General features: G+C 48.5%; 1 protein-coding gene across 1 annotated transcript in view; it reads right to left on the bottom strand.

The window, feature by feature from the left end:
* The window catches only part of NCOR2 (nuclear receptor corepressor 2), a 242578-nt gene that overhangs the window by 179625 nt on the left and 49057 nt on the right, over positions 1-13896 (bottom strand). Inside the window, exon 6 of the mRNA XM_056859087.1 lies at positions 5563-5619. Coding sequence (XP_056715065.1) covers positions 5563-5619 — 57 coding nt within the window. The remainder of the gene's footprint in view (positions 1-5562; positions 5620-13896) is intronic.

Raw genomic sequence — 13896 nt, 5'->3', positions numbered from 1 at the left:
GGGTCCAGTGCCAACCAGGTCTGTCTAGTGGCTGCAATTTGGAATTAAATGCCATCTTGTTGTTTGTTTGTTTTTTGTATGGGATTTTAAAGTAAGTTAAGTTAATGTACACATTCAAGGCAAGAGGATTCAGGATATCTTAGATTTTATATACTCAGTTTTAATATATGTTTTGAACACATGAAGCTGCCTTACACTGAATCGGACCCTGGGTCCATCAAAGTCAGTATTGTCTACTCAGACTGGCAGCGGCTCTCCAGGGTCCCAGGCAGGGGTCTTTCACATCACCTACCTGCCTAGTCCCTTTAACTGGAGATGCCGGGGATTGAACCTGGGACCTTCTTCATGCCAAGCAGATGCTCTAATTTTAATTGATGTTTTATTATTATGCTGTGATCCGCTCTGAGCCTGAATGAGGGCGGGATATAAATGCAACAAATAATAAATAATAGTAATAATAACTAGGGCCAACCCTGCCTAGCTTCCAAGATCTGAGGAGACTGGGCTAGCTTGGGCCATCCAGGTCAGGGCAAGCAAAACTTATACTCATCTGTTAAATAAAAAAAGAACCTCTGACCTGTAATACCCCAAATTCCGCAGCTAGACAAGTTTGATTCTGTAACTTGTATGTGATTTTTGTTCCCTTATCAACAGAGTAGTGGGGCTAGGGGCTACGTGGGGCATCAAAGCCCCACTCTCTGGGGTGCTTGAGAGATTTCTCCACAGCCTCCTTCTCGGCTACTTCCAAGCCCCCTCTGCAGTCTTCAGGACCAGAAACACAGCAAGACTTTTCAAGCTGCTACGTTTGGCAGCAGATGCTCAGTTTCTCCACTCAAATAAAGGCGCTTGTAGAATCCACAAAGCCCTGGTTATAAATGCTAGTGACCAACCCGGGCACTTGATTTTACAGGTGCGCCTGCAGGGAACTAAAGACGTTATGTGACAACCTAACATAACCCCCACCGCTATCGCTAGTGTGAAATGAAAAAATGTCCTTGCTTCGGAGAGACCAGGGAGAGAAGCAGCAAGAGTACAGTGCTGGCATTTAATTTTGAGAGGATGCAAGTCCTCTGAGAGTGCTGAAAGAGCACAAAGTCTTCCTAGGTGAAAACAATTTAATCGTGGACGAGAGGCCAGCGCAGCTTTAACAAAAAGACACACAATCGCCTTCTCACTCTCCTGGTACACGCCGTGCTTGCAGACAGGCACGTTACCCTTAAACCATTAACAGAAGTGCTACGGGTGCTTTTTCTTCCCCTTTTTTTTTTTTTTTTGTACACAGGGTTAAAAAGCCAGCGGATGAAATGGTTTCCAAGGCCACGCTCTGAAAGCCATGCAGACAGCAGAGGCGCAGATGCTCCCTGCAGACAGAGGACACGTGAGCCGCTGCGGAGCCACGACCAGCCAGGAAAGGCAGAACGAGAGGACCCAAAGGGTTCTGCTCCGTGGTTTACCACGCCACTGGCACACATTTCTTTCCTATGGCAATCCGGCACACGCTAAGTTAATGTATGCATTCGAGGGAAGAGGACTCAGGATACCTTAGACTTTATATACTCAGCTAAGTCACGATATGCCCTGATCTGGACTGCCCTGGCTAGCTCAATCTCATTAGATCTCGGAAGCTAAGCAGGGTTGGCCTTGGTTAGTACTTTGGGGAAGGGCAGTAGCTCTGTGGTAGAGCATCTGCTTGACATGCAGACGGTCCCAGGTTCAATCCCTGCCATCTCCAGTTAAAGGGACTAGGCAAGTAGCTGATGTGAAAGACCTCTGCCTGAGACCCTGGAGAGCCGCTGCTAGTCTGAGTAGACAATACTGACTTTTATGGACCAAGGGTCCGATTCAGTATAAGGCAGCTTGATGTGTACTTGGATGGGAGAACCACCAAAGAAGTCCAGGGTTGCTACACAGGGACAGGCGATGGCAAACCACCTCTGAATGTCTCTTGCCTTGAAAACCCTACTGGGTTCGCCATAAGTTGGCTGCGGCTTAACGGGACTTTCCACCACCAGCACCAAGTCTTAATATGCAGTGGACCAAAATGTAGGGCAGGAGTGCCCCTACTGGCCTCGACCCCCCCCCCCCCAGTCCTATGGCCAAGCTCTTATCAACCTCATGTACTGAGCCGTTATTTGCAAGAGAAGGAGGAGAAGAGTTGGTTTTTGTATGCCGACTTTCTCTACCACTTAAGGAAGAAATAAGCCGGCTTACAATCACCTTCCCTTTCCCTTTCCACAACAGACACCCTGGGATGTAGGTGGAGCTGAGAGAGCTCGAAGACAGCTGTGACTAGCCCAAGGTCACCCAGCTGGCTTCATGTGTAGGAGTGGGGAAACCAACACAGTTCACCAGATTAGCGTCTGCCACGCATGTGGAGGAGTGGGGAATCGAACCTGGTTCTCCAGATCAGAGTCCCTCACTGCAAACCACTGCTCTTAACCACTACACCACGCCGGCTGTCCAGAGGGAAACAGTAAGCGCTTCCCACCGATTAGCAGACACACTCCACCCATGGGTGCTATTCCTCACTGAGCTCTTTGGGGATCTTCCGCATGCAGGACGGACGGGGCCGTCAGACTGTAAAGATCCCACAGAGGCAGCTGTGCTCGGCTGCAGCAAACAGGGCCCTTCAAGTGTACAAGATTTATTATAGGAACAGTTGTCCGCTTGCTTTTAATGCACAGTCTAAGCTCAGACATATGAAGACAGCAGATGTGCGAAGCAGGCCTGAGGCGGTCCTTTGTGCGTCCGGATAAAGTGGATTCCAGTCCCAAATATTTATTGTGCTGTGATAAATTTCTAAGGCCAAATTCCTGAGGGGGACATGTCAATTTGCTGCACCTAAACAAACCAAAAGTCCTGTGGCAATTTAAAACCCAACGTCTTCTCTTTTTTTGCTGTCAGGGGTTGTTTAGCTTGGAAAGAAGGCGGTTAAGGGAAGACATGATCGAGGTCTATAAAATTATGCATGGTATGGAGAGAGTGGAGAGGGAGAAGCTTTTCTCCCTCTCTCATCATACTAGAACGCAGGGTCATCTGCTGAAGCTGGAGGGTGAGAGATTCAAAACAGATAAAAGTAAGTCTTTCTTCACACACCGCATAGTTACATTGTGGAACTCCCTCCCCCAGGATGTGGTGATGGCTGCCAACTTGGAAGGTTTTCAGAGGGGAGTGGACATGTTTGTGGAGGAGAGGGCTATTCATGGCTACTAGTAAAAATGGATGCTAGTCACGATGCATACCTATTCTCTCCAGGATCAGAGGAGCAGGCCTATTATTAGGTGCTGTGGAACGCAGGCAGGAAAATGCTGCTGCAGCCGTCTTGTTTGTGGGCTTCCGAGAGGCACCTGGTTGGCCATTGTGTGAACGGACTGCTGGACTTGATGGACCTTGGCCTGATCCAGCATGGCCTTTCTTATGTTCTTAAGTCACAGCTGATTTATGGAGACCCCATAGAGTTTTCAAGGAAAGATGTTCAGAGGCAGTTGCCGTTGCCTGCCTCTGCGTAGCAACCCTGGGCTTCCTTGGTGGTCTCCCATCCAATTACTAACCAAGGCCAACGCTGCTTAGTTTCTGAAGATTGTGGGCCATCCAAGTCAGGGCTGACACATGTTAATGGCTTGCCAGAAAGCTGCAACTGACTTATTGTACCCCTGACGGTTTTCCAGGCAAGAGACGTTCAGAGGTGGTTCGCCATTGCCTGCTTCTGCACAGCAACCTGGGACTTCCTTGGCGGTCTCCCATCCAAGCACTAACCAGGACCGACCCTGCTTAGCTTCCCAGATCCGGCTAGGTAAGGACACCGACTTTCCTGAGCCAGAGTCCACCTTGTCTAATGTACTGACATGCGCTTCTGGCTCCAGCTCACTAAAGCCTAGGTGGCAAGATGTTTGTCTTTAAAGTTACCGCTTTAAAGTAACCTTTTGAGTTATAATCTAATCCGAAAAACACATTGTTGATTGTTTGATTGTGCTCTATATAATAACATCCGTAGCAAAACTATTGGGCCATTCCTGGAAAGGTTCCCTGGGAGAGTTAACAAAATTAAACTTGAATATCTTCTCTCAGACAAGAATGATCAAACAACACGGCTGGTTGCTCAATTTTGAACACAGATATGTAATTTTAGAAAAAGTAAAGAGGGCCTTTTAACATAAAGAATGATAGGAGTTTTAAAGTTACTGGGTAGGATTTAATTTTTAGTTATTTGTTAAGGAGAATTTGGAATTGTAAATCTGTTTATAGGTTATGTTTATATTGCAGTTTGTGTTTGGTATATACCATGTTTATTGGCGGTTGCTACATGAAGTTGGTTTTATACTGATCTTATTCCTTTTGTTTATTCCCTGTACCTATTTTTGTGCTGGTCGAGGACCGCAATAAAGTTTTAAGTTAAGTAAGTTAAGTTAAGCATTGTTGAATTTCCGGAACTGATCAAAGCAACCAACAGCAGAAGACAAAAAGAGAGAGACTTCATTGCATTTTTTTTTTTTAAAGAGGGCGACTCAGCAGTCAAATACTGACGGAGGCCAGCCCGCAGTTCCCCTTTGACCCAGTTTCCAGCAAGTACTGGGGGGGGGGGGGGAGGCAGAGGAAGCTGAAAGAGGCAGAGGTGTCCTTGGGCAGGTGTCTTGGGGTCGTTCGCAGACTGCACGGCAAACGCCCTGCCTTGGCAGCGTGCCGGCTGGGTGTTTCAAAGTCAAGGCAAATCTTCCCTACAGAACCTGTATCTACATATGTGTCTGGAGAGAGTCTGCCGGCTTCTGCTCAACATTTTGGCTGCCCTCCAAAATGCCAAGGCTGAGAGATAAGGAGGTCGGGAGCGACAGAAAGAAAAGAAAGAAAAACTGAAAGGGTCCCCCCCACACACATGAACACGTGAAGCTGCCTTATACTGAATCAGACCCTTGGTCCATCAAAATCAGTATTGTCTACTCAGACTGGCAGCAGCTCTCCAGGGTCTCAGGCAGAGGTCTTTCACATCACCTACTTGCCTAGTCCCTTTAACTGGAGTTGCCGGGGATTGAACCTGGGACCTCCTGCATACCAAGCAGATGCTCTACCACTGAGCCACAGCCCCTCTCCAATGTGCACAATGACACAGCACTGACACACATGAAGCTGCCTTCTACTGAGTCAGACCTCTGGTCCATCCAAGTCAGTATTGTCTACTCAGACTGGAACGGCTCTCCAGGGTCTCAGGCAGGGGTCTTTCACATCACCTACTTGCCTAGTCCCTTTAACTGGAGAAGCTGGGGATTGAACCTGGGACCTTCTGCATATATATATATATAAATATAAAATTATGCTGCCTTTCCACCCGATCAGGGTCTCCAAGGAGGCACATGTAAAAATATTAAAACAATGAAAAGAAGCGTTTAAAATGATCAAATAATTCAATAAAAACACAAACCAACAATACCAAAACTAGGGAGGGGGGCCAATAACAGTTACTGGGGGGTATGCCAGACGGAAAAAAAAGAAAGGTCTTCGCCCGCTGGCGAAAGACACCGATAGAGGGAGACGGACGAATCTCCCTGGGGAGGGAGTTCTAAGACTTACCAGTTCCACCTGCGGTCCCAGCCCTTCCAATATCCTGTGAGCAGCTTCTGCTTTTTTCTGAGGCAGACAACACAAAAAGGAAGGGGGGGGGGAGAGAATGAAGTTATTGCTTGCAGCTCGAACTGCAGTTCTCACTCTTTGAGGTTCGCCCACCTTGCCCCACCTAGACTTCCCATCAAAGAGGCAGCTCCACCTCCCCACCCCTCCCCGAGGCAAGAGGAGCCAGGCCAGAAGCCCCCACCCCACCCCTGGTTCAGAACACCCTCCCTGCTGGACCACAGCGAGAAGGAACGGCTTTCAAGTGGGAAAGCAGAAAAAAAGACAAAAGAAAAGAAAGAGAGAAAGAGAGAAAGAGAGAAAGAGAGAAAGAGAGAGAAAGAAAGAGAGAGAGAAAGAAAGAGAGAAAGAAAGAGAGAAAGAAAGAGAGAAAGAGAGAAAGAAAGAGAGAAAGAGAGAAAGAGAGAAAGAGAGAAAGAGAGAAAGAGAGAAAGAGAGAAAGAAAGAAAGAAAGAAAGAAAGAAAGAAAGAAAGAAAGAAAGAAAGAAAGAAAGAAAGAAAGAAAGAAAGAAAGAAAAAGAGACAGAGAGAGAGACAGAGAGAGGAAGGAAGGAAGGAAGGAAGGAAGGAAGGAAGGAAGGAAGGAAGGAAGGAAGGAAGGAAGGAAGGAAGGAAGGAAGGAAGGAAGGAAGGAAGGAAGGAAGGAAGGAAGGAAGGAAGGAAGGAAGGAAGGAAGGGAAGGGAAGGGAAGGGAAGGGAAGGGAAGGGAAGGGAAGGGAAGGGAAGGGAAGGGGGAGACTTTTTTAAAACCTTGGCTGCAAGCACAAAAGAAAATGAACTGAAAGAAAGGTTAGGATGTCCTCTGCTCGTGGTTCCTGGCGGCTCTCTCTTCCCCTGCAGAAAGAAGCTCTCTCTCGCTCGCTCTCTGCAGCAAATGAATTCTCTTTCACTTTCAAAGTATGGGGATGCCGTACAATTACCTCACCGGCTGTCCAAGAAATGACAAATGAGGGGAGACTGCATCACCAGACCTCATTTTCCCCAGGAGTCACTTCTGGATAGGGTTGCCAACTTCCAGGTACTAGCTGGAGTTCTCCTGCTATTACAACTGGTCTCCAGCAGATAGATATCAATTCCCCTGGAGAAAACGGCTGCTCAGGCCATTGGACTCCCTGGTATTGAAGCCCCTCCCCAAACCCCACCCACCTCAGGCTCCACCCCCAAAAACCTCCAGGTGTTTCCCAACCCAGAGCGGGCAACCCTACCTCTGGAATGGGGAATCATCCTATCAGCACCTCTAACTTCAGGTTGTCCCCACTGCTCACGCCCCCATCTCTCTCTCTCTGTCTCTGTCTCTCCAGACTAGATTACCTTTGCGCTCAATGGGAACCCACTCTGTGCACGGACGCACATACTAAGGGCACATGTCTAGAGGACTAGAAAGAGTCACCGGTGTCACTGCAGTCAGATTATAAGCAAAATATGACCTTTCACTGAAAGGAGGCCTACCCAGCAATGGGGACTAATCGCCCCATAAATTCAGTTTGCTTTACGTTGAAGCCCCAGCAAGGCAGGAAGGAAGGAAAGCAAAAACAGGCCAGAGAAGAAAAGCTGGACGTGGGGGTGGAATAAGCATACAGGATCTCGAGCAACCAGGGAAAGGGGTGCACCACAGCTCTTCTGAGGGCATGCGTCCAAAATTGCTAAACGGGGATCAGCTGACCTCCTCGATGGGGTTGTTACGGAGCTATCAAGGAATGGGCTCTTTGCCTAACACCCACACTCCTCCTCAACGGGGGATCCTTATCGGCATTACATAGAATCATAGAGTTGCAAGGGACCACCATTGTCATCTAGTCCAACCCCCTGCACAATGCAGGATATTCACAGCTACCTCCCTCCCACACCCCTAGTGACCCCTACTCCACGCCCAGGAGATGGCCAAGATGCCCTCCTTCTCACTATCTGCCTAAGGTCATAGAATCAGGATTGCTGGCAGATGGCCATCTAGCCTCTGCTTAAAAACCTCCAGGGAAGGAGAGCTCACCACCTCCTGTTTCACTGAGGAACCGCTCTGTTAGAAAATTCTTCCTAATGTCTAGACAAAAACTCTTGATTTAATTTCAACCTGTTGGTTCTGGTCCGACCTTCTGGGGCCACAGAAAACAACTCGGCACCCTCCTCCATAGGACAGCCCTTCAAGTACTTGAAGATGGTTACCATGTCCCCTCTCAGTCTTCTCTTCTTCAGAGTAAACATACCCAGCTCCTTCAACCTTTCCTCATAGGACATGATCTCCAGAACCCTCACCATCTTTGTTGCCCTCCTCTGGACACGTTCAGAGGAGGTGGGGTAGCAGGCAGTGTCGGAGGGGACTGGGCACTCAGGGCTGAAATCCCCACTCGGCTCTTATTAAGCAACCTTGGCAAAGTCCCCTCCACTCCTAGCCCCGCCTACCTCACAGGGTTGTTGTGAGGACAAAATGGGGAGAAGTACATATGCCAGACTGAGCCGCTTGGACGAAGGGTGGGATAAAAATACGGTAGATGAGGTTGAGCATAGAACCGTGGGCATCATAGTTAATAATAATCGTGCAGAATTTATTTAGAGCTCCGATATAAGGTACCCTCAGGACAATCGATAATCAGACTTTAATTGCTCGGCCCACTGGCTTACATCCTAAATTAACAGCCTAAGAGCCAGCGGTTCTGGATTAATTAACGCAACATTTCACGCAAGATCACATCCTCGCCAAAAGTCAGGGCTGGAAAGCACATTTAACTATGCAACTTTCAGAGCAGAGTGGGACAAGTGTCTTACTCATAGTTAAAAGCAATCCTTAACAGGTCTACTCCAAATCCTGCTTAAATTTATGCAGTGGGATTTACTCCTGGGAAACTGACCGCAAACTGACACGGTAAGCTGTGACCCATGAAGCCGTCCTTTCAAATCCCACTTCTGCCAGGAATTTGGCAGAGGGGCTTCAGCTAGCCACAAAGTTCTCGGCCTCAGCCCTTTATGGGGCAGGGCAGCCAGACCTGACCGTCGGAGCCCCATAAGGCGCTTTGGGTCACCAATGGGTCATAAACAGCTAAACAAATACAGTAACCTTCCAAAGTTCAAAAGTCACAACACACACCATTAACGGTAACCACTAAGACCTTTCAGAAGAGTATTTGACAAAGGGAGCTTGAACTCTCAAAAGCATATGCCCAGCCAGCGTGGTGTAGTGGTTAAGAGCGGGGGTTTGGAGCGATGGACTCTGATCTTGAGAACCGGGTTTGATTCCTCACTCCTCCACAGGAGCGGCGGAGGCTAATCTGGTGAACTGGATTTGTTTCCTTGCTCCTCCACATGAAGCCAGCTGGGTGATCTTGGGCTAGTCACACTCTCTCAGCCCCACCTACCTCACAGGGTGTCTGTTGTGGGGAGGGGAAGGGGATTGTAAGCCGGTTTGATTCTTCCTTAAGTGGTAGAGAAAGTCGGCATAAAAAGACCAACTCTTCTTCTTCTTCTTCTACCCCGGAAATCTTATTGGTCTTCAAGGTGCTACTGGACTCAAACCCTCCACTTCTACTACAGACCAACACAGCTACCCTCCTGCTACATTCAGAAGGGGAAAGAGTAGGGCTCGTGACTCCACAACCCCCCCACGAAGGCCCACAGGTGGGCACGCGTGCAAAAGCTTGCTCCCACGCATGGCAACAGCAGCACCTAAACTGGACGACCGAGCTTATACGGGCAGGAATTTCGAGCAGCCAGCAAGCACCTGACGCCTGCAGATCTCCGGCGCTTCTTTTCTAGGGGGAAACTGTGCCAGGGGTCAATTCTGGTTGGAAATACCGCCCCCTCCCCCTCTGAAGTCACATCTTTTTTTTCTGATACGTGGGGATTTTGTAGCTGCTCAGTAGGAAAAAAAACTGCACTCTGTAGCTGCTCAGGAGCACTTTTATATGCCGGTTCCAGGTTACATAAGAACAGCCATGCTGGATCAGACCAAGGTCCATCAAACCCAGCAGCCTATTCACAAAGTGGCCAACCAGGTGCCTCTAGGAAGCCCACAAACAAGACGACTGCAACAGCAGCATCCTGCCTGTGTTCCACAGCACCTAATATAATAGGCATGCTCCTCTGATCCTGGGGAGAATAGGGGTGCATCATGACTAGTATCCATTGGGATTAGTAGCCATGGATGGCCCCATCCTCCATGAACATGTCCACTCCCCTCTTCAAGCCTTCCAAGTTGGCAGCCATCCCAACATCCTGGGGCAGGGAGCGCCACAATTTAACTGGGTTTGAGCATGAGTACCAGGGGTGAGTTTTGGGAAACTCTGGCGTAAATTAAACCATGTGGGAACCAAGGCTTCGGTGCAGTGGAAGAAAAGCACTGATATGCTAGTAGTTGGAATGAGGCTGGAATGTGTTGTACAGCCAGAGAAGCCACCCAGTGGCTGGGAATTGCATCGCCATCCCTGAAGTTGTTTCCACAGCGTCAGTCTGTGTTTCCAGAGAGCCGCAGGATGGTACAGCTGAAGAACTGGGTTAGTTAGGGAGCCGGTCACAGCCAGAAAAGGAGACCTTGAAAGGCGGGTGGGGGGAACGTAGTGCCGTTGCAAAAGAACCCCTCAAGGAGGAGTAGGGAACGGTGTTGTCCAGGAACCTTATCAGAGCTTAGAGAATATTGGCAGCCAGGTTCCATCTAAAGGGCACAGGATCATTCCCCTTCCCAATAAGGGGATGTCAGGTGCAAGCGCTAGAGCAGGGTGTGAACAGGATGCACTTCAACAAGGGGAAGTGCAGAGTTCTAGATCTGGGTAACAGAACTGAGGGACATGCACACTGGACGGGGGATACACTTCTGGGCAGCAGTGTGTGTGAACAGGATCTTGGGGTACGGGTGGACCGTAAGGTAAATATGAGCAGCCGGTGTGATGCAGCAACAAAAAAAACTAATGCGATCTTGGGGTGCATCAAAAGAGGCATAACATCCAAACCACGAGATGTCATAGTTCTGCTGTTCACCGCATTGATCAGGCCGCACGTGGAGTATTGTGTGCAGTTCTGGAGGCCTCACTTCAAAAATGATGTGGACAGAATGGAGCGGGTGCAGAGGAGAGCGACGAGGATGATCAGGGGCTTGGAGACCGAGCCCTACGAGGAAAGGCTGAGGGATCTGGGGATGTTCAGTCTGGAGAAGAGGAGGCCGAAGGGGGGACACGATTGCTCTCTTGAGGTATTTGAAGGGCTGTCACTTAGAGGAGGGCAGGGAGCTGTTCCTGTTGGCAGCAGAGGAGAGGACTCGCAAGAATGGGTTTAAATTGTGGGAGGAAAAGTTCCGGCTGGATAGTAGGAAAATATTTTTACAGTAGGAGTTGTTGGACAGTGGAACCAGCTCCCTAGGGAGGTGGTGAGCTCCCCCTCACTGGCAGTCTTTAAGCAGAGGCTGGACAAGCACATGTCAGGGATGCTCTAGGCTGATCCAAGGGGTGCCAAGGGGTGTTAAACGTGGGCCGGGTCTGGCCCCTTGAGAGCTCTTACCCGGCCCGCGAGCCGGCCAAGGCAGCCACACACACACCCCATCTCGATCTGGGCTGGCGAGGCATGGCCCAGCCCGGCCAAGTGACATTTATGTCATATCCGGCACTCATAACGATTGAGTTGGACACCCTTGGGTTAGAGCCTTGTTCCTCACAGCTTAAAATGGCAGCTGCAGCCACCATGGCGTTTTCTAAAGCCATGTAAGGTGGCCAGCGGTCTTGAACCCTGAGATATCAGGCCTCGTAACAATCCGGCCCTGGCCTACAGTACCCTTACCTTTGGAGAAGAGGATTGACAACCCTAAGTCAAGCACCCCCATAATATTCTTTGTACACGTAAACATCATTGCTGGGATGTAAGCAGACAGCCCATAACGGTGGTTTGATTTCCATTGCGCGGTCTCTTAACTGGAAGGATAAAACATCTCTGCCCCTCCTCTCAGGCTCAGTGATTTTGAGTAATGAGAGATTGCTTAAGGGCCTTACAAGTTCTGACCCAAGTCCAGCTTTCTTTTCAAGAATCCCATCAACTGACAGACTAACAGAAAGCCAGCATAGTATAGTGGTGAAGAGCGGTGGTTTGGAGCGGTGGACCCTGATCTGGAGAACCGGGTTTGATTCTCAGCTCCTCTACATGAGAGGCGGACGCTAATCTGGTGAACTGGATTCGTTTCCCCACTCCTACGTGTGAAGCCAGCTGGGTGACCTTGGGCTAGTCACAGCTCTCTCTGAACTTTCTCAGCCCCCATCTACCTCACAAGGTGCCTGTTGGGAAGGTGATTGTAAGCCGGTTTGATACTTCTTTAAGTGGTAGAGAAAGTCGGCATATAAAAACCAACTCTTTTTCTTCTTTTTTGCTATCAGAGCAAGTACCATCGGCCTGTGAGCAAAACAGTAATGGTATATGCGCCTGCCAAACAAAATAAAAAGACATCCTCTAAATGAGGCTGAGGTTTCTTTCCCCGCAGGCGTGGAGATTTTCCTGCAAGAAACAATGTGCCACCATGAAGATTTCCTGCTAAATTCAGCAATACGGGAAAGGGGGTTGATCTGCCTGTATAATTCCGCTGTGGTTTCATAGGCAGCCTTCACACATATCCTCCCGCTCTGTCTTTCCTCTAGGGATGACTTCAAATTATTTAACCTGCTTATTTCCTCTCGAAAAATCTCTGCTTTTATTTTTGCTTCTTGCTTGTGCAAACTGATCCCATGATTATTTCCCTGCTACTCTCTGTTCCCTCGGATAACGTATTTCCTGAAACGTGCTGGTTTTTCAACATGCATCAGTACGTCATAGAATCGTAGAGTTGGTAGGGACCACCAGGGTCATCTAGGCCCCCTGCATTATAACTTATACATGAATATTCAACATATATATGACACACCTTGCGGCGACGAATGGTGTACTTAAGAAATGCATGTGTACACAATCCATATGGATCTACAAAATTAATGCAAAAACTGGAGAACCAAAACAGTAACAAAAAGCCGTAGCCCGTATCCCCTGTATCCCAAGCCAGGGCTTGTGTGGTTCGTTCTGACTTCTCAGCGCGCTGTGATTTGATTAGCAAAAGGTGGAAGGAAGCTACCTCTGTGGGCCTGTCCATGTGGGTTTCCTACCAGTCTTAAGAGGTTTGCCTGCCTCCATCCATGCAGACCAGGTCTTAGCCTGAACGGATACACTTATGCTTTGGAGGCCTGGCAGAGACTGACAGAGAGGTGCTATAAATAAAAAATTCAGTGCATGGTTCACGGGCTGCCTCTATGGAACGGGGGCTGGAAGAATTCCAGGAAAAACACCTCCCCCCCCTTCTGCTTTCTTGCTTCCTCATCTTCTCTCTTGGCTTGCAAAAGACTAACCTCTCTGACAAACCCTGAAGCGCACGAGTGACTCAGGGGACCAGATTGCTTGTAATCCTGGGAGGAAATTTATGCTGCGTTCAAGATGTTCTTGGGTTTTGACGGCAGATTATCCCCTCCCCCTTCCGTTTAGGAACTTTTTTTTTTTTTTTTGGCGTTCCTGGATTGGAAGTGATGTTGAGAAAATAGGACAGGGATGAGGTGTCTAGGTCCTCCCCCCTCCAAAAAAAAATCCAGGGCAGAATAATCCATTTGAAGTACACAGGCAGGACGGTGCTGCTGCAGTCGTCTTGTTTGGGGGCTTCCTGGAGGCACCTGGTTGGCCACTGTGTGAACAGACTGCTGGACTCGATGGGCCTTGGTCTGATCCAGCAGGGCCTTTCTTATGTAAGTATCAGTTCTGAAAACTTACTCCACTTCCCCCTGGCCTAGTTTCTATTCATTTAGAGAATTTATATACTACATTTTAATTTGCCCCCTTTAAGATTGTATTTTATTTTATTTAAGGAAGCTTGTATCCTGCATTTCTAGTAATAAAATAACATGCGAGGGAGTTGTCTTGTTTCGAGCTTTTACGAACAAGAACTCGAAAGCAACAACAAATAAATAAAACAGCAAAACAGCTCAAACTAACCTCAGAACAATTTTTTCTAAAAAAAATCCAGCAACAGTACAAAAACCAGCAAATAAAATCCACAACGCCCGCCGTATACAGGCACCCAGCAGACAAAGCACAAAAGAACCAATGGATGGAAATTAAATCAAAAGAGTTTCCGTCTAGACATTAGAAGAGTTTTCTAACCGTTAGAGCGGTTCCTCAGTGGAACAGGCTTCCTCGGGAGGTGGTAAGCTCTCCTTCCCTGGAGGTTTTTAAGAAGAGATTCGATGGCCATCTGTCAGCAATGCTGATTCTGTGACCTTAGGCAGATGATGAGAGGGA

The sequence above is a fragment of the Euleptes europaea genome, chromosome 13, assembly GCF_029931775.1.
Source record: "Euleptes europaea isolate rEulEur1 chromosome 13, rEulEur1.hap1, whole genome shotgun sequence".
NCBI classification, from domain to species: domain Eukaryota; kingdom Metazoa; phylum Chordata; class Lepidosauria; order Squamata; family Sphaerodactylidae; genus Euleptes; species Euleptes europaea.
Note: the sequence above shows the minus strand (reverse complement) of the source record. Positions and strands in the feature narration are given on the sequence as shown.